The sequence below is a fragment of the Syngnathus floridae genome, chromosome 13 (genome assembly GCF_059516105.1).
Source record: "Syngnathus floridae isolate MCC-2025c chromosome 13, RoL_Sflo_1.0, whole genome shotgun sequence".
In the NCBI taxonomy this organism is placed as follows: domain Eukaryota; kingdom Metazoa; phylum Chordata; class Actinopteri; order Syngnathiformes; family Syngnathidae; genus Syngnathus; species Syngnathus floridae.
In genome coordinates this window covers 3139683-3160107 of record NC_142425.1, presented here as the reverse complement: position 1 = coordinate 3160107, position 20425 = coordinate 3139683, and the positions used below count along the sequence as shown (strand labels likewise).

The 20425-nt window shown below is 46.5% G+C and overlaps 3 protein-coding genes across 3 annotated transcripts; 1 reads left to right on the top strand and 2 right to left on the bottom strand.

The window, feature by feature from the left end:
• Nucleotides 1–68: 68 nt before the first annotated feature.
• aatf (apoptosis antagonizing transcription factor) lies at nt 69–11199 on the bottom strand. Its single transcript, XM_088394867.1, has 4 exons — nt 10816–11199; nt 10084–10650; nt 2298–2627; nt 69–1110 (listed from the first exon to the last, which is right to left on the bottom strand). The coding sequence occupies exons 1-4, from the start codon at nt 11150–11152 to the stop codon at nt 737–739; spliced, it is 1608 nt and encodes a 535-aa protein (XP_088250993.1). The 5' UTR covers nt 11153–11199; the 3' UTR covers nt 69–736.
• A 218-nt stretch (nt 11200–11417) lies between these two features.
• On the top strand, nt 11418–13538 carry magoh (mago homolog, exon junction complex subunit). The gene is made up of 5 exons (XM_088394891.1): nt 11418–11624; nt 12215–12273; nt 12561–12671; nt 13177–13259; nt 13329–13538. Exons 1-5 carry the CDS (start codon nt 11534–11536, stop codon nt 13426–13428), a joined length of 444 nt encoding a protein of 147 aa, XP_088251017.1. The 5' UTR covers nt 11418–11533; the 3' UTR covers nt 13429–13538.
• A 25-nt stretch (nt 13539–13563) lies between these two features.
• On the bottom strand, nt 13564–18806 carry cpt2 (carnitine palmitoyltransferase 2). Its single transcript, XM_088394863.1, has 8 exons — nt 18308–18806; nt 17984–18064; nt 17788–17894; nt 16291–16771; nt 15617–15847; nt 15204–15499; nt 14567–14863; nt 13564–14446 (listed from the first exon to the last, which is right to left on the bottom strand). Exons 1-8 carry the CDS (start codon nt 18490–18492, stop codon nt 14118–14120), a joined length of 2007 nt encoding a protein of 668 aa, XP_088250989.1. The 5' UTR covers nt 18493–18806; the 3' UTR covers nt 13564–14117.
• Between the last annotated feature and the right edge of the window lie 1619 nt (nt 18807–20425).

Here is a 20425-nt window from a genome sequence, read left to right as displayed (position 1 = left end):
TTGGCCCCAATAGTGGTCCGTAGCGGTATTGCAGCTGGTTCGCGAAATTGGAAATGGAAAACTGTAAATTTATTATTTAGACTGGATTTATTTTTCAGCTACTTTTGTAAATCATTTAACCATCCAATTTATTCCTATGATGAAAATTACAAGCATTTCGCATCTTGTAAGTGGGAGAACTTGCTCAATTGGTCGCCGACTAAATACTTTTGTGCCCGTGTGCTACAGAGCGCGAGAGCGCGCGCGCGAGAGTTTAGCCCTTCACCTCAAAAACGAGATCTATATTGTGTGGTCATCTATATTAATACACTGAAGTACTATTCTCAGAATTGCACTATATACTACATATATAGTAGTATATATGCCAGCAGATATTGAGAGCAGGCGTCTCAGCCAGCAGGTATACAGTTGGGGGCGGTTTTATACCTGTGCTCTTTGTTCCCTAAGATTGTCTTTACTCACACACTATAGAAACTTAGACATTAGATAGCACTGAAGTTTAGATGGGAATTTTGACAAATTGTGGCAAAGGATGTTCCACTGCGACACCAGCAAATTTGTACAATATAACAGTTGTTCATAACATAGGAGAGGGTATGGAACAGAGATTGGTACTCAATGGATGGCATTGTACAGCACACGATAGTGACCCTTTGCAGTCCACAGCATAAATGTGTCAAGAGGTTAAAGGTCAAGCACTGCACTAACAAATCGAGGCGCTCATTTGGCAATCATGTCACTGGGTGTTGATGTCACAGATGGCCGGTGACAACACGGGTGGGCGGAGTCCAAAGAGCCCCTGGTAGAGTTCGGTGCGGGCGTTGTGCGCCAGGGTGTCCTGTCCGTACAGGACGGGCGCCATGAAGTTGAGCAGCTTGGTATGCACGACAAACCTGACCTTACGTCCTTTGCTGGCCTTGTTGTCCACCACCTTTTTGATCTTGCTGCGCAACTTCTGGATCTGCAGCCACTGGCGCCCCGCTGCCACCTGCGGGTTGGCGTCGGAGCCGCCCGTCTTGCGCTCGATGAGCTCACGCAGCAGCTGGTGATAAAAGTCGTCGTCGTCAAAGATGTCCTCGTCGACATCGTGTGAGTTTCCTCCGGTAGGCGCTGTGGAGTAACAACCCGCAACACATTATCATCCATAGTTGACATGTTGTTTCAAAGTGACACAAAGTTATCCAAAAACAACCAATCAGGGTTTAGTGTGTTTGTAACTCAAAATCATGAAAGACTTGGCTAAATACATCAATTCTCACTTGAACATAACACAGGGATGAGAATGGCAAATGTGAAACAAGTGAAAAGTAGCCGGGAGTCTGGGGGGCCGATGAGAGATATACGCACGCACACATATATATATTATATATATATATATATATATATGTAAGTCTATATGTATATATGTGTATATAGATATGTATATCTATATGTGTATATATATATATATGTGTATATACATACGTATATATATATATATACATCATTGAAGATATATATCATTGAAGATTTATTCTTTAACGATATCATGACAATAGCCTAACATTAGCTTACATGTAATATGTTACTTTCTAAACTCACATCCTTGTAAAAAAAAAAAAACACGTGCCTTTGTATCTTTTTGTTTCGATGTGCTCCTTAATGTTCCTAGCGCCGCAACTTCCATAGCTGATCATATCTTGACAGAGAATACACAAAACCTTCCCCAGGACATTTACTTTACGGATATGCTCCGTCAGGCACGTGGTTACGGACCGTGTTTCGAGTTGTAAGATGACGCTGCTCTCGAGCCATGCCCATCTGAAGCAGTTCTTGATCCCGTTCGACTTGTCTATTTCCCTGGCATGATCCTCGTCTTTTTTCTCCAAAACCTTAGCCATGCTGGCGAAAACTTTTGCTGAGTAGGCCCTACATCTAGCTAACTAAATAACTCGTCCACAAGTGATGAAAACCTAATCGCAAATTCACATTGTGGCGGTGTTAAAAAACTTAGTTCTCTGTGTAAGTTAACAAGTGGAAATGATGTAACGAAAGTAGCACCAAAATGCTGCTGAAAATAAGGCGGATGTCGCATCACTGCTGCCAGTGAATTAGGTTTACAGAGGCAAGCCAATTTCCGTACTCACAGCTTAACTAATTTCGCCTTGAGATGTGAATGCTCGCGAGTCACCGAGGCTAACGTTGCCCGCTCCCCCCCATATAAAAAAAAAAATTCTCAACAATGTATATGAGTGTGTGAGGGGGGATCTGTATGAATGGCGTATCATGAAGACAAGGATGGCTCAACAAAAACCCACTTAAACGATCCCGATGGCCCTCTTCATCCGAAGGGTTGGCGCTGGCGAGCTCCTGCTCCGGGCCGGTTCCGAGGATGCGGTACTCGGAGCGCCGCGTCTGCGTGCGTCGCACCAGCCGCTCCTTGTCCATCAGAATCTGGTCCACTTGGCTCACAACGTTGCGCTCAAACGCTCCGAAGTTGATGTTGCCACCCTTGCCTGAGCTCAGGCGGGTTTTGTCGTGCCACTTCTGCAGCGTGGCGTCACGATATGGCCGGAAAGCAGCAAAACGCTTGGAAGCCATCTCAGGGTAGTTGGACATGTCCAGTTTGCGCTTGGACGCACTCCTCTCTTTAAAGACACACACACAGAGACACAAAAAGAGACACAGACACACACACAGGCACATACAGAGAGACACAGAGACACACAGAGATAGAGCGAGAGAGAGACATTTCAGAAAGCCCAGCGATGGTAAATAATGTGAGAACAGATGTGCGTGTCTTATGAATCGAAAAAAGCACATCAAGCTTTCCAGACAGAACCTCCTTGCGATCTTCTTTATCTTTCTCATTCTCTTCCAAGCGCTTCCGATATGGGTCGGGCCTACCAAACATTTTGAAATCCTTCCAGTAACTGCATTGAGCAATTCTACACAATGGCAACGTGTAATATTCGGGTGAGGTCCAGGTATTATTTCTGTCCACTAGCTCGGGACCGGTAGCGACTACAAACTGTGATGGACCCCAGCGACATTTTAAGGTTTGATGATCGAACATTAATTAGTCGGTATCGCTTGCCCCGTCACGTTATAATCCTAGTGTGGATTAACAAAACGGACCGAGACCCACTTTTTAAAGTGGTCTCAGTTCATATCTAAACAAACTGGTGCAGTCCGCTTCAGGTGTGAATACAAACAGCGTAGATCCGAACCAACAGCACAAATATGCAGAGCAGGAATACAGCATGTAGGACTCGCATGTTTTTCCTGCATTTCCGGGTCTGTGCTCTGGTCACTGCTGTCCAATGGGAGCACAGATCGTCACAAGCGTGGGTGTGTTTACTTCACTTGCAAAATGTACAGTCTGAATAGCAGTGGTGGGCCATCAGGGCCTGCAATGCCTTCTCTGCTGGCCTATAAATATCTGAATCACAGACTAATGTTAATTATATTTTGTCCATTGTTAGGGTTGATAGATTATGTTGTAATGTAACCTGTAATAAATAACCTAGCTTGTCCTGTCTTAACAAAAGTAGTAGAATAAAGTGCTAAGATCTTTTGAACTGATTGACCAGCTGCAGAGGAGGCAATCAAAGTTGTTCTGTTTACACAACGTCGTAAAAAAAACCCTGCTTTGCTTTGACCAGAGGCCAGGGGCTTCAACCCCATCCTGTCCACTCTCACCTCCACTCTCACCCCCACTCTCACCCCCACCCTGTTTCTCTCAATAAAAATGCTCTTGCAAGAGGCCTGAGTCAGACCTCATTCGATCATCGCTGTACGCACAGCGACGAATGACTCTCCACTTGCAAGTGCTTAAAAAGGGCATACTGTCTCCCGTGTGGTTCTTGCAAAAATAAGTTAGTGAGCACCACTCTAACATCCATGATTAATTTAATTTAATTAAAAATTTAATTAATTAAAAATTATTTAAAAAAAAAAAAAATTAATAAATTTAAATTTAAACTCAGGACGCGCTGGAGAGACTATGTCTCTCAGCTGGCCTGGGAACGCCTTGGGATCCCCCGGGATGAGCTGGATGAAGTGGCTGGGGAGAGGGAAGTCTGGGAGTCCCTCCTAAAGCTGCTGCCCCCGCGACCCGACCCCGGATAAGCGGACGAAGATGGATGGTTGATATTAATTTAATATGTATTCATGGACAGAATGTATTCAAAATTGATTTAATACGTATTTAATAATTCCAAATGGTCTGTCCGCTTTTTTTCATTGCGAGCCCCCTGGTTGCGCTGCTTCCAGACGTGTAAGTTCATATTTAAGCATTTAACCAATCATATTTCAGCCACTATTTGTTGCCAAGGTCAAAGAAATCTGCCTGGAGGCCTTCACAATCAATTCTGCAGGCTCTGTAGCATAAAATAAATGTGGATCAGACTGTCGCTTCAACCAATCAGATTTCGACACCAAGGCCTTCTAACAGGCGTACGGACACGTCAGCGTATTCACACGCTTTGATTGGATACTCAGAGTGTACTAGCCAGATAAACCAAACTGCATCCGTAGCGGCCTGCGTGTTGATTTAATCGCTGTTTTGACAACCCACCATGGCTGAAAGAGGAAAAGAAATGGATTTGGTTGCAGATTTACTATCAAAGCCATTTTCAAGACGAACGATTCAATAAAGGCTGGACATTGTTAAGCAAGGTCGAGCAACCTCGAAGCTCACAAGCCTGTCATCTGGAAAAGGATTTGTCCGCCACTTTCAGTCCACTATTTACGCTGGCTCACAGGCTCCGAGGAATGCTGCAAATTGTGTTGCTGGGAGTGCTTGTTATTTGGCACTGATCGACATGGTGTTTGGAGCCACACTGGATTTGTAAATTTGACATGCCTAACCAAGGCATCAAAGCACTGCAGGACACTTACAAGCAACGGAGCTTTCCAAAACTTTTGAAGAAAATAGACATTACAAATCACAGTACACATTTGTGTGTGTGTGTGTGTGGCGGTGATCATCCCCGTGGCCACTGCTTCTGTTGAACGGAAGTGCCACCTCCGGGGATGGAAGTCCACGCCGCCACACGCCTGGAAGTTTGTTTTGTTAAATAATGAGCCGTTTACCAAATCCACGTCTTTCCCTGTACTTTGTTAACGCTACAATATAGTTATATTCTAGATCTGTGGAATAACAACGATGCTGACGTCAGGGCGCATGCGCGGCGTTGTTGACAAAGGACGAGGAATTTGATCGATGGATTTAATGATTTGGAGTGACACAGATGGTTTGATAATATTATTGTTTATATAATACTTATTTGATATATAATTTATACATTGTTATATGGGCCTGTGAAATATTTTGAAGTGGAAGCGCCGTCAGCTGCGCACACCCGGCCGGCATTGTTGACATAAAGGACGATCGATGGATTTAATGATTTGGAGTGACACAGATGGTTTGATAACATTATTGCTTATATATTAGTTATTTGATATATAATTCATATATCGTTATATGGGCCTGTGGAATATATTGAAGTGCAACCGCCCTCAGCGGCGCGCACTTATGTTGACATAAAGGACGATCGATGGATTTAATGAATTGGAGTGACACAGATGGTTTTATAAGCGTGTTATTTATGCAATAGTTATTTGAATAACTCTGAATGTTACGTCAGGCCCGTTCTCAGCTCTTCATTTGTGTTTATGTCACGTTAGCATACAAAAGTCAAAGTCTGCTTTATTGTCAATTTCTTCACATGCCAAGACACACAAAAAGATCGAAATTACGTTCCCACTATCCCAAACAAGTAAACAACACAAAAATAAAAACAAGAAGGCACAAACAATGAATAAATAAGTGATGAATAAATAATAAACAAGTAACAAATAAGAGGAGCAAAAATGGAGCAAGTGTGTATACAGCAGACAGTCAGAATATAGCGCAAATGTACAGGACGCTACGCAGAAAGGGGGAGAGAGTTCAGGATCCTAACAGCCTGGAGTATGAAGCTGTTGGAGAGTCTGGTGGTGCCGGAGCGCAGGCTCCTGTACCTCTTCCCAGAGGGCAGAAGATCAAACAAAGAGTGAGCGGGGTGACTCACATCACTCACAATCGTGGTTGCCTTGCAGGTGAGATGGGAGGTGTAAATGTCCTTCAGGAAGGGGAGTGAAGCACCAATAATCTGACCAGCCATGTTCACTATGCGCTGCAGGGCCTTCATGTTGTATTCAGTGCAGCTACCACCCCAAACAGCGATACAACTGGAGAGGACGCTCTCAATGGTGCCACGGTAGAATGTCGTCATGACCGCCGGAGGAGCACTTGCTCGCCTGAGTTTCCGCAGGAAGTACAGGCGGCGCTGAGCTTTCTTTGCCAGTGATGCGGTGTTGGTGGACCAGGAGAGGTCCTCACTGATCCCAGGAATCTGGTGCTGCTCACTCTCTCCACCACAGCACCGTCGATGGTCAGCGGCAGGTGTTGGGTGTGACCCTTCCGGAAGTCAACAAAAACCTCCTTGGTCTTGTTGACGTTCAGCAGGTTGTTTCCCTGCACCACGTGGCCAGAAGGTCGACCTCCGACCTGTACTGAGTCTCGTCGCCCTCGGTGATGAGACCCACCAGAGTCGTGTCGTCGGCATATTTCAGCACGCGATTGCTACCGTAGGTTGCAGTGCAGTCATGCGTTAGCAGGGTGAAGAGCAGCGGACTGAGCACGCAGCCTGGAAGGGGGTCTATGGTGGGGGGGAAAATGGATCTGATGTGCTCCATGACAAGCCGCTCAAAGCACTTCATGATGATGGGCGTCAGTGCCACAGGGCGGTAGTCATTGAAGCAGGACGGAGCAGGTTTCTTCGGCAAAGGTACGATGGTGGCAGCCTTGAAACACGAAGGGACGATGGTCTGCTGCAGGGAAATGTTAAAGATGACCGTGAAGACGGTCCCCAGCGCAGTTCTTCAGTGCTCGACCTGGGATGTTGTCAGGGCCCTCTGCCTTGTTGACAGCGGCAAGCGCCCTCCTCACGCTATCGGCAGAGAGCCACAGGGGCTGCTCGTGTGGAGGGGGAGGGGTCTTCAGCGGGCAAGTGCTGTTCTGAGCGTCGAAGCGAGCAAAGAAGCGGTTCAGATCGTTGAGCAGACGGACGTCACCCTCACAGCTCTGCGGCGTGGGCTTGTAGTCCGTGATGGTCTGAATGCCCTGCCATAGGCTCCGTGCGACCCTGCTGTCCTTGAAGTGCAAGTAATCTTGCAAGAGAATGCCCTTTTCGCTTCCTTGATGCCCCGGGACAGGTCGGCCCTCGCTGTTCTCAAGCCAGCCTCATCCCCCGCTCTGAAGGCTTTGTCCCTGGCCCTCAGCAGCCTGAGGACAGCCCCTGTCAGCCATGGCTTCCAGTTAGCCCGAGTGACGATGAATTTTGTGTAGGTCACATCATCAATGCACTTCGCGATGTAAGAGGAAACAGAGTCACTATACTCCTCTATGTCTGTCCGATTGTTGCAAGCGGCCGCCTGCTTAGACATGTCCCAGTCAGTCGTGCCAAAGCAGTCTCGAAGTGCATCAGAGGCACCCTCAGGCCACACTCTAACCCGCTTTCACCGCTTTCACCATTTGTCTGTCTGCAGGCAAAAGCATAACAGTGATATGGTCAGAAAGTCCAAGATGGTGGAGGGGGGCGGCTTTGAAAGCTCCTTTATGTGTAAAGTAGACCAGGTCCAGAAAGCTGTCACCATGTGTTGGAAAATTAAGATGCTGGTGAAGCCTCAGAAAAGCAGACTTCAGGTTAGCATGATTAATATCCCCAGCGAAGATGGTGAAACCGTCAGGGTGCGCCGTCTGTTGTTCACTGACATCCTGGTACAGTCCACTAAGAGCTGCGATCCTGTCGTCTTCGATGTTGGAAGGCGGGATGTATACCGTGACTAGCAGAATCGCAGTAAATTCCCTTGGCAGGTAAAAAGGACGGCACTTAATGATCAAAAACTCCGCCAGTGGTGAGCAGTGCTTGCATACAACTACAGAGTCCCGGCACCATTCGTCACGGATGTGGATGCATATTCCTCCTCCTCGCGATTTTCCCCCTCTTACAATGGCCCGGTCGGCCCGGTCAGCCCGATAGCGCGCTCGCCGCTCCAGATGCACAGCAGAGTCCGGAATGTTGACAGTCAACCAAGTTTCAATGAACACGAGCACACAGCAGTTAGGCACTGTCCGGTTCGTAGATCTCAGCAGGCGAATGTAATCCGTCCAGCGATCGAACATTCGCCAGAAGAATGGAAGGCACGGCCGGGCGAGCTGGGTTGGCCGCCGGCCTGGCTTGCCCCTCTTCTGCCTCCTCGCACACCGCTTCCGACGCTTTTTATCCAGGGGAGGAGTAGCAGGCGAGTCCGGCGACGTTTCAGGACGGAGCAGTCCGAGCTCCTTTAATGTCTCCGCTTCAAAGTTCATAACGCCGCAAAACTCGCTTTCGCCGATGTCGAGCAGAACCTGCCTGCTGTACTAGTAGCACGACGTAGTACGGCGAGACGAACACATAAAACTGTCGGACTGTTTAGCCTGTTGTTGCTCGTTCATGTCTGTTATAGGTGTTGGATTTTGTCGAATAAATTTCCCCCAAAATGCGACTTGTGCTCCGGAGCGACTTATATATATATTTTTTTTCACGTTATTGTGCATTTTATGGCTAATGCGACCTATATTCCAGAGCAACTTTTAGTCTGAAAAATACGGTAATTGCCCAGTGTGTGATAGTGATGACATAAATAAAAAACATTGATCCCTCTAATTATCGCCCATGCTGCTAAAAATTCCCCCCAAAACTTACGTTTTCCTCCGCGACCGCATGCCGACGTCATTGCGCAAGTTTAAATATAACTGATTTGACAGCACGTCGAATGTCCCATTTAAATTGGTTTTCTCCATAAACTATGATACAATTACACTCGTCACTCCGCTCCAATATCCTCACACAATTACGTTATCGGGGCGTACGCTCGAACAAGACAATCGCGATAACATGATGTGCGCAACATGTGATGTGCGACGGTAACGTGTCGCATCGATGGAGCGTCAATTGACGCACCCCGCTGTTAGAGGTAGATCAAAACAGCTGCTGTTCTAGTGTTAAGAACACCAATGAGATGCAGGTATTGCATACTACATAAGGAAAATATACATATCGCGCATTTCAGTGCCCCTTGGCGATCGGACAAAAAGTGTTCTCTATTAATCGCCCACCCCCCATGTTGGACATAAACAAAATACGGTAATATGGCAATTTTATCAAGTTATTTCTTTATGCTGGTTTTATATGTGTCGCAGCTGTGCCTGCAGTAGAAGTTTTATAGCCCCAAAATAGTTATTGAGGGTTGGATTGATTCAGACGGAGCACTACTGAAGGCCTAGGTGTGAAATGCACGGCCCGCCACAGCTGAATAGGAACCGAACCAAACGAAAAAAATTAAGTCCGCTATTGGTCCGGAACAAACAAGCGGTCTAAAGGACTTTTCTGGTCTGAATACACCCTTAGAAAGGCCGACGCGGCGACATGGAGCCCTCCCTGTAATTTTGCAAGTTAACAATGAACTTCGTTGTTTTGCTAAGGGCGACTTTAAAAGCGAAGTCGCAGATTTAGCCAAAATTTCTCAGTCAGCCATGTCAAGACTGAGCGCTACAGAGACAGAATGTAGCATCAGTTGCTAGGTAACAGACATGAAAGCCGATCATAGATGTTTAGATCGCTTACTTCCTAACTCAAGATGAGATAGGAGTTCCAAAGATTCCTAAACTGAATTAGGATTTGCATTGTGTAATACCAAACTGGAAAAAAATCTTATCTCCACTCATCCTATCTTAACTTTTGACTTAAAATCAAAGGTCATTGAGGTTTTCTGTAATACGCCGTTGCCGCTCCTGACCGAGATTAGAAACCCCAAAACCCGATGTTAGCCACTCAGCAAGCCATCACTCAGCTGCCACGTGATCTGTTGGTTTCCTGTACAATTCCACGTCATTATTCAATTATTCGTCATCAGGGTCAATCACAAATGGATTTCATTGGGACAGCTCGACTGGATGTTCGAGATTTTAGATAGGATACATTGCTTTAGTTTTACTCGTGCCCCGTGAGTTACCTTTGTTGTCATCTTCTTCCTCGCCAAAGGCTAAGAGGACTTGCTCAGAGCTCTGCTGCATGAGCTGATCATGAAGCTCCAGCAAGGACCTCTGAAGAGCCTTCAAGGCCTTGCGCGCATTCTTGACAGCGCCCACCAGCCCGGCGCCGCCCCTGGCGCAGAAGAGCGGGAGGACAAGCGGCCCAGGCAGCCGGTTGGCGCTGGCCAGCACTTTCTGCATCTTGATGCGGGCCTCCAGGAGCCGCTCCCACACTGCCAGCTGGTTCCGCACCGCCCGGCTCTTCTCCACCTCCTCGTCCACCTTGGCTTCGGAAAAGGTGGAGATGGCGCGCTCCTCTTCTTGGTCGTCCTCCGTCTCGTCGCCGCTGTCGTCCTCGCTCGCGCTGGGCTTGTTTATTTTGCTCCTGAGCTTGTGGAGGTCCACGCCGGCGGCAAGTGACATGTTTGCATCCGGCTGCACTTCGTCCTCATCGGCCTCCACTTCGTCATCGGCCTCCACTTCGTCCTCATCAGCCTCCTCATTGTCATCATCTTGCTCTAGGTCTTCCACACTGCCATCCTCCTCATCTTCATTTTGAAATTAAGTGCAAATGGAGAGTTAGAAACAAGAATGATTATCAGTAAGCCGATTTGATCCCTTTTCAAAATAACCAACATCAACTGTTGGTTTGACAATTAAACGTCGATGCATTCTCAATGTTGGAGTCGCCCAGAATGATACAAAATACTTACTGCAAATACTTAGGTCATCATCTTGATCCTGCTCCATATCCATGAGGAAGAGCTGCTGTCTGCTGACGGCCTTGCCCAGGTATCTCCCGTCGCTCTCGGCTGGCATGATGGCGTTTCTTCGCCGCAGGACGCCGACGCTGGGCTCGGCATCCGTTGCAGCCTCGTCGTCGTCGTCCCCGGCGAAGGTGTCGCTAACCCGGGCTTTGGTGGCCTCGTCATGGTCATCCTCGGGGTCAGCAAACTTGGGGAGTGGGTTAAGGAGGTCTTCGAGCTCCTGTGAGAATGAATTCGCCATGAGGGGACACTTCAAAATTGCCACCGCACACCCCGAGCACATGCATGTATGAAGACCTTCGGGGTGCTTGATGATGACGTATATACTCGGCGTCTAAATTTGTTAAACATTCTGTAGACGTGTTTTTTGTCTGCAGGAATACTTTTGAGTATTTTCAGACGTCTGTATTTCACATATTTTTAAAATGACCGAATTTTTATATTTATGAGCGTTGTATAAGCATCGTAACACACGTAACACACGGAGTATTCACAGTACAACACGATACGGTGATGCTCAGGATAGCCTGCCAGACTTAAAAGAGGTCAAACCATATGCTACACATGGGCAGATAGCGTTGTGCGTTGCAATCTGCGATTGCTTGCTGGGTTGTATAGGCGCGAGCTTCCTTTGAAATAATAATAATATTTTTACGAAGCGATAATGTCGACGAGCGACTTCTACTTGAGGTACTATGTTGGCCACAAAGGCAAATTTGGACACGAGTTCCTGGAGTTTGAATTCAGACCCGATGGTAGGTGGAGTGTGGGACTGCTATTCTTCCTTTCAGCCGGCCATGGCTAGGCTAGGTTATGCTATGCTAGGGCGGAAGAGACTTAGTCCGATGGAAACGTGGAACAAACGCTCCAAACTGTCTAGTTCCATCTTTTGTCTAGGTTGTATCTTTCAAGCTTTCCGTTAGTGGGTTAAACCAGAAACTAATAGTGTATCACTCTTTGAGCTTGAAATTAAATGGTTGAACCGCCATGTGGCCTTTAGCTTGCGAAAGGGAGCCGAGAAGGAGAACCATTTATTCAGTCATTATAATTTATTGTTATTATTTGGGGGTTCACAGGCTAAAATAGACAATTCTCGTGCACTGAGGAAAAAATAGGTTTTGAGGTTCTATTTTGTTTTTGAATCTGTAAGTGGGTTCCGGAACCCACCAAAATTTAATGTAGTATTTATCTAGGTGGTATAATATGATGGACTTATGCATGTAAGTCAATCAAGAGGCTAATACGATTAATAGAATAAATAAAAGTAAAATACTCAAACTCGACAAGTCCTAAAATTTGTTCCAAGTTATTGGTTGTGTTGGAAACTTTTTTTTTCCCCCCCCAGGTAAGCTGCGCTACGCCAATAACAGTAACTACAAGAATGACGTCATGATCCGAAAGGAGGTAATCATTTATTCATCTGAAGCGTTCATCCTGACAAGGATCGTATGCTTTTTTGCTGCGTATACATAGGATATAGTGTCGTGAGCCGCACCAAGACAAATGAGGACAGTTGTAACACCCCAGCAAGAGAGATACTGTGCTGCCCTTTTTGAAGTAGTTATGCAAAAAGGGCGTACGCAGTGACCTTATAGCCAAAGTCTTTTTGGAGTGGGCGTACTGGGGTTATGATGCAGAAGCTACTTTGGGGTTATAATTCCGATTTATTGTGTTTGGGGCCTGCCTGGCAGGCGTACGTTCACAAGAGCGTCATGGAGGAGCTCAAAAGGATCATTGACGACAGCGAGATTACCAAAGAGGACGACGCGCTGTGGCCTCCTCCTGACCGAGTGGGAAGACAGGTGGATTTAAAAAAACTAAACATTTAGTCTTGAATATGATGGTCTTAAATTTGATAGAACTTGTGAAGCACTAGATCAGGGGTGGGCAATCCAGGTCCTGGTAGGTCGCATGTCCTGCATGTTTTCTATGTCACCGTGTTGTAACAAATATAATCAAATGGTCAGATAATTAGCAAGGTCCACATAAGATGGTTAATAACTCTGATCAATTTTAATCCGGTGTGTTGCAGCAGGGAGACCTGGAAAACATGCAGGACATGCGGTCCTCCAGGATCGGGATTTCCCACCCCTGCACTAGATAGTCAGATTTGGTCACAAGTAGTATGAGCAGCGCATGTGGCAATCAGTTCAATCAATCAATCAATCAATCACAGTTTGGTTTCGCTCGTGACATGTATTTTGTAATTTGTCAAAACAAACAGTCGCTGGGTCTCAAGCATATGGACTCGATGCTGGATGTGCCTTTTGGGGTCTTTATGATGCAAGTCTTGTTTTGCTTTTCAAGGAGCTGGAAATCGTCATCGGCGACGAACACATTTCCTTCACCACGTCCAAAATCGGCTCTTTGATTGACGTCAACCAGTCCAAGTGAGGACAATACAGCACCTGTTTGATCATTGTAAACTTTGAATGTCATTTTTTGTTTGTTGTCTTTAGGGATCCCGAAGGTCTGCGTGTGTTTTATTACTTGGTGCAGGACCTCAAGTGTTTGGTTTTCAGTCTGATTGGACTTCACTTCAAGATCAAGCCCATCTAGGCGCCCTCTTCCTCTGCATCGCCGTGTTCTTCGGTCGTCCGCATGCATTTGTACATTTGCTTCGTTTTGTCTACGTTTTGAATAAAGCTTTGAGAAAACAAAAAACACAAGCGCCGCAGTGCTTGAGCACTCCGATGAAAGTTTGCTCTTTCTTACACAGCCAACAACAAACCAAATACATATTTTCTGTCAGAATTTTCTTTTTAGTTGTGCACAATTGAATACAACTTTTTCACAAATATTCATTTCTCCAGTTTACAGCTAATCCAAACTAACCGACTCATTGTGGGAATCACTTAACTCCCAAATTAAACTTTTTCCTTGAAATACCATGTAAAGAGTTTTTTTTTCAAATGGTCACCAATTTTCCCCCAAAACAGTAGACTACTCTCAGGCTACTTTTTTCTTGAATTTTCTTGTAAAGGCCTTTTCCCTACAAATTTCGATTAATGTCATGTTGAACATACGCCTTTTTGGGGGAACTGTATGTCCAAAACTCTTGACTAGTTTTTTTTTTCCCCCAATTTTTTGCTCGTCAGTCTTCTATACAAATACATTTCACTGACACAAATTCAATGACATGGATAGAAACCAGTAACCATGACAATGTGATGATTTCACAGTCGTGTGACTTGACGTACAATCACATGATTTCCACTTAATGCTACAGGCGAGTGGTCCAGACGCCGTCAGTTGAGCGCCTTCCCGTCCAGGACATTGAAGATGTCCTCCAAGGATCGGTGCACGCAGCGCAGGAAACCCGGGACGTCTCGAGCCGGGTAGCTGCTGACGTTGCAGCCGATCCAGTCGTCGTGGACACCGTAGCCCACACCCAGACCGTCAGGCACCACCGGAGCAAAGCCGCCCAGGCGCACAGCTGAACTGGACAGCGTGCTGGTGGACAGGATGTTGTGGTTAATGGCAGCGTAGGCAGGGTCGGCGTAGAGGTCATGTGGCGGACGCCCGGCCTCTGCTGACAGGCAGCGCAGGGCGAACAGGTGCCGGTCAAAACCTTGGCCTGAGAAACAAAGAGTCAAAGCACGCCGCTGAAAGACAACCTGAGACCGAGACTTCTCACAAAGACGTCCGGGAGGCGCAATGGCATGTAAGCAAAGTGCAACGGGCAGCATCCTCTCACCCATGGCGGCCTCCTTGGTGAGTTGGCCGTGATAGTCGGAGCAGTGGCGCAACATGTCTAGCAGTTCACCGGCGGCGTATTGGGCCGGCTCGTTGACGAATGCGTGAGCGCAGCGCTTGGTGAAGGCGCTGGCGGGCCGAATGGTTTCGGTGCGGCCGTGCCTGAAGGCGGCCGTGCTGCATGACTCGTAGGTGGCCACCGTCTGGCCGTACTGCCGCAGGAAGGCCATCTGGAAGGACAGCTGCGCCACCGCGTCTGGGCTCAGCTTGGCCGCCTTCAGACGCTCCTTGCCACCACCTACAGGAACACTTTTGCCGTTGAGGACCATGTGCGTGCGCTCGTTTCCATTGGTGATTCAACGCACTGTCTGCGACTCAATGAAAACCTTTAAGGCTTTTGCCACGGGACATGTTGTGCTGCTAGCAACCCGTGCCCTCACAAGTAGCATGAAGTTGTACGACAAGTGTGCAAAAAGGTCATACAGCAGCGGAAAAAAAAAATGACGAGGTTAGCAAGGATACGGATTACATGTGAAATGCCTTTGGAGAATTTATTCTGCATCCTTCCTTGACTCTTCAGTGAAGAGCGACTCTGGTAGCTCGCGGAAAAAAGGCCGCCAGCGGAACGGGGCTTTCACCTGTAAACTGCATGGCGTCGATGGTGAGCCGGGACACGGCGGCGTCAAATCCAGCTTTGGCCTTCTTGATACCATCGCGCAACGCGTCGTCCAGCTGGAAGCTTAGCCGGCGCACATCTGACGCCAAGCTAGCACCATCGGTAGCCTGGTCGGGGTGCAGGAGCGGCTTCTGAGTGGTGTCTTTGTAAATTTCATTGAGAAAGCGCAGCACGGCCACGCCGTCGCCCCACGAGTGCTCAAAATTGATGGCGGCGTGGCCATCGTGGGCCACAATGATGCTGAACGACTTGTCAAACCTGGGTCGAAAAAGGACGCAGTCACGTGCCGCCCCTCATCAGCACTTTTATTCCATTTCCTTTACAGTTGTGCATGTGTCTACCGAGTGAGGAGCAAGAGCGCAGTAGCGCGCTTACCATCTGTTGATGCCGTCACCGTGCAGCATGTTGTGCGAGGCGTCCACGCTGTTTCTCAGCGTGACGTCGTCGAGGCACAGGCAGAAGAGGGCGCTGTCTACAGTCTTGAGTACCTCACCGTTGCCAGTGGCAAGCAGCTTGTCCCTCAGCCCCGCCCAAACGTCACGGTTCTCTGCTGTCAGCGCCCCCAGCGGGAAGTCAGGCGCCGGCGTGGCATCCGACAAGATGTAGCTGAGGGGGGAAAAAAAGCGCAAAACACGTTGAGGTCAGTGCCTTGAAAGCTGAAAAAACGTGTACGTAAGAGGGCTGTTGGACAGCACGATTCTTCAGCACTATGCTGGTGCGAGTATTCACTCTCGATCACTGACTGGTACAGAGAACCGCTACCTCTTGGACGTGCAACCCGCTTATCTCAAGTTTTGAGATGTCAAATTTTATTTTGCACAACGACATTGGGGACCTTTCTTTTGGATGCGGATGATGATTGACCCATGTGGCAAACCGCTGTTGCATAGCGCCAACTATTGGCGAGAAGGACTTACTCCCTGTCAATTTTGTTTGGCCTTAGGTATCGGTGGCTTGGTACCGGTATCTCCGTGAGTTCTTGTAAATATTCAAATCCAGCAGAACGTAACATTATTTTTGTGTGACGGAGATCCGATTGCAGTACATACCTCAGGTTGTCGTGTATCCGGGCCGGTGGCAGCATTTTGCCGGTGGGATCGAGCACGTCAAAGACGTACATGTTGCCTTTCCTCATGACCAGCAGGTGCCGTCCGGTGGGGTCGGTGAAGAGCTGGTCCCGGCCGGGGCGCGGGACGCGCGTGGAATTGAAGAGGCGGAAGTACTGCGACATGTCCAGCGGGAAGGCCTTGAGCATGTAGGCACCGTACCAGGCAAGCGAGGTGGGCGCCCAGCGTATCAGCTTCTTGAAGGCGTCCGTGTCGCTGCGGGCTGGGTCCAGGTGGAACACTTCGGGCTCCAGCAGCCCAGCGCGCAGTGTCTTCATGAAGCGCACGGCCGAGCACACCATGTTGCTGGCGCGCACCAGCTGCCCGTTGTACTCGCTCTTAGGGTCGTCGTTCAGCGACATGAAGGGGTTGAAGTTCAACACCACGGGATCGCGCGCCGACAGGTACATGTCGAACCACGGGCCTGAAAGATACATGCGTACGCAGGCGTGTTGCATAGTGAAAGCAGATGTTTTGTCATGTCTTTTAGTCGAGGACTAAATTAGATTAATTTGATAGACCAGTGTTTCCCAACCTTTTTTCATTCACGGCACACCTTTTCATTGGAAAAAATCTCGCGGCACACCGCCAACAAAAATCTGTTAAGCTCCTACATTAACATCAGTTATATTACAACGAAAGACGTGAAGTCCTATTCCTATATATGTATGGAGAGTCGAATAACTTAATAGAAATAAATACTAAGTATTCTTTAAATTGTATTCCTTTTTTAAAATAAAAGTGACTTTTTATTTTAAAAAGGTTTTAGACGGTGTAAGAAATAAACTATTTAAAGTGATTGTGATTAAAATAAAAGAATCAACGTGATTTTGTTTACCCTTTTATACTAGGTCTATAAATATTACAACAATAAGAAAAAAAGTCACTTGCTGTTCTGACAGCAGCTGAGTGGCTATCACAGTCGAGGTATCTCGACTTGACTGTTTATTTTATGTATGTGAAAAATAACCAATCCAGGTTCTACGGATAAAATGTATGCTCTGATTTTCATTGGACCACAAACGCACCACAACCGTCATAGTTGTCTGTCACTGTTAGCAAAAGTACACAGCATAAACTGAATATGTGCCGATGCAATACAATCAGACCGACACAATATGAAATCTCAAGATTCTCCGATTCTCGATTAGCAAGTGGCTGACCAGGCCTTGCGCGAACTGACGAGTGGTTTGGCGATCCTGTTTACAATGCGCTCCGTAATTAATATTGGACAATCCCACGGCACAGCTGAACATCTCTCACGGCACACCAGTGTGCCGCGGCACAGTGGTTGGGAAACACCGTGATAGACAATGTGTTGTGAATTAAATCAGTGGATTTACTCCAATCTATTAAGTGCATTTTGCAGCAGGCTTTGGTCATCATTGTGCTCCATGCAGAATTTCCCCGTGTGGAACAAATGTGTCAAACAAACATTACCTGAAATATAGCTGGTGTGCTTGTTTTTTCTGTCTTGGGCCAGCAATTCCTCTTGAAGCCTTTTTCCTTCACCAGCCAGGAAGTCCTGCGCCACCCTTTCAGTGTTTCTAAAAGAACAAACTTATTTTAAAAAAATCTTCTCAAAAAGTAGCAGTGATGTTGTCCTTTTTCATTCCTTAGTCAAGTTGGAGTTCACCTGAATTGTTGGTCATCCAAGAGAGGCTGTTGAGCGGCCAGGTACCTCCTGATGGTGTCCTCAAGTTTTGGCACGGGCAACCTGGACCAGGTAGCAGCATGGCAACGTAAAGGTAATATAGACGAGACCTGGAGTAGTCGCCAGGCAATCGCATGGTACATAGTAGCTGTTTGTTTTTAAGTGTTGTTTATGCAAGTGTTGACTGAATGAGCAAAACAGCACCCTCTTACGTCTGCAAGGTGATTTCGAGTATGCACTTTCACCTCTATTCAGAGAGAACGTTTAACACTCGTGTCACCTTGTGGAGATTTAAAGTGACGTTACCTTGGTAAACTCTTCTGGTAGTGCATAGTAGGCACAAGGCTTCTGTGCAAATACTGTGATGACGACGAGGAAGAAGTCTCTTCATTGCTGCCGTATTTTCGCCTGCTTAGTGGCCAGCAGAACCATCTTGAATGTAAAAAAACAGCGGGTTTTCTCAAAGTATCTACGGAGAGCACTTTGGCCATGACGCCGGAGAGGAAACCGCACACACAAAAATACTTATTGGACGAGGCGCTCACAGAACAAGCGACAGCTGCCACCTGAATGAAGCTAACCCCTTCGCTACCACTGCTAAGCAAACGGCTTCCGTAGCAAACTCGCTAATAAACTGAAAGGCTTCTTATCGTATCCCTTTTACGCTTGTTACGAAACTTTGCCACACGCTTGAATCTGGCACAAGGCTCTGAAGACATTAACACGCGCATGGATTGAAAAAGAGAAACGAAAACGTTAAGGCGTCCATTCGTATCATGTGACTTATGAACGTATACGACTTGCTTCGTTAGACCACGCCCACGTGAACGCTCAACTTGCCAAGTCAAGGAATTCACACGTTTTTATTATGTAAAATAAGTAAAATTAGTGTTTGCTTAACTATATGGAATACATATGGTCAGTGACGTGCGGTGAGGGTTGGGGTTGGTGAGGCACTGACTCAGTCAGATTTACAAACGTACTGTATGACGCTGAGGCACTGACTCACAAGTCAGATTTACAAACATACATGGTTGTTATTCCATTCTTGATTAAATTTAATAACATTTTAAACACACTGAAGGAATGGGGTCAAAATACAAAAAGTCCTGCCTAGTTACAAAAACAGATGTGCTCAAACCTCATTGAATAAAGTACATAAGCAGACAAGTATATTCACATATTAAATCAATAAAAGAAACATTATATGCATAGAATTATACCTACACACCAAATCAATAAAGAAGACATAACTAGACATTATTGATAAGTGGTAATGAGAAAGGTTTTTATAAACTTTATGATCTGATATATATTTCTGCGCACTTTGAAATAACAAATGTCTTTTGATATATTCCCGAAATAGCTTAATGACCCTTAAGGAACTGTGTAATGCATACCTGATGGTTTTCTCTAAATCATGGACACGGCCAGAGTCGTCTTGACCGTTCAGTACTTGATTGTATCTTATGTTTTGACTATTGCTAGACGCCAGTTTTTGATGACCACTGAATGCTCTGCACAGAGTGAAATATTTTGCCTAACAAAGAAAAGATACGGTTGGAAGCATGATTAAACTAAGAATATAATGACGTAAGCAAAGACATGAAGTATCAAAAGAAGAAACTACATAGTCAGGGAACAGCAATAGATTAATGATGTCACAGCCAAAAGCTAACATAATTTCGTACAAAATGACAAAATTGAAAGAATGATGTACGACAGTGCATGTCCAAGATTGGAGAAGAATGTTCACAGGAAGGTCACGTGGAGATTAAACCAGCAGGTGCCAGAGGGAGCCAGCCAAGGAGTCGGCCAAAGATGATCGCCAAGGCCGAAAGACGGGATGGAAGACAACAGCCCCCACACACACCGAATCGCCCATAACCAGCACCCACTCCCATGGCGAACTTGCCCCACCCCAAAGACTCATCACCCATCAATCTCGGCCCACAATGTGCAACTGAATATAAGCTGATCAAAGAACCTTGAACATTGCTTTTTCTGAATGGAGACTTTCTGCTCTTGAAGGGCCCAGCGCTGTATTGTACTTTCCTGAAAACAGAGCGTTCTGAACAAGAATTGTGATTGAACTCAACCAACCTGTGTAAGTCTAATTTCTGCTTCAGTGTCTTAGCATTTTCCTAAATCTGAAGAAATCAAACGAGCATGCAGTGAGTAAATTGGATAACAGGTGATTGGCAATGGCTTTTGCCGTGAGGCGCAGATAGCGCGCTCCCTAAATTGTGGACAAAATCCAACAACACCACTGTACATTTTAACACACCACTGCAGTATTCTTACCTTTACTTGTAAATGAAGTCCATTCTCCTGTCCTTCTGGATGAAGATCTCGATGACTTTGTTGTAGAAGTTCTCCTTTTTGTCCTTTTCTTTGAGTTTTACAAGTCTCTCTTTCTCAATT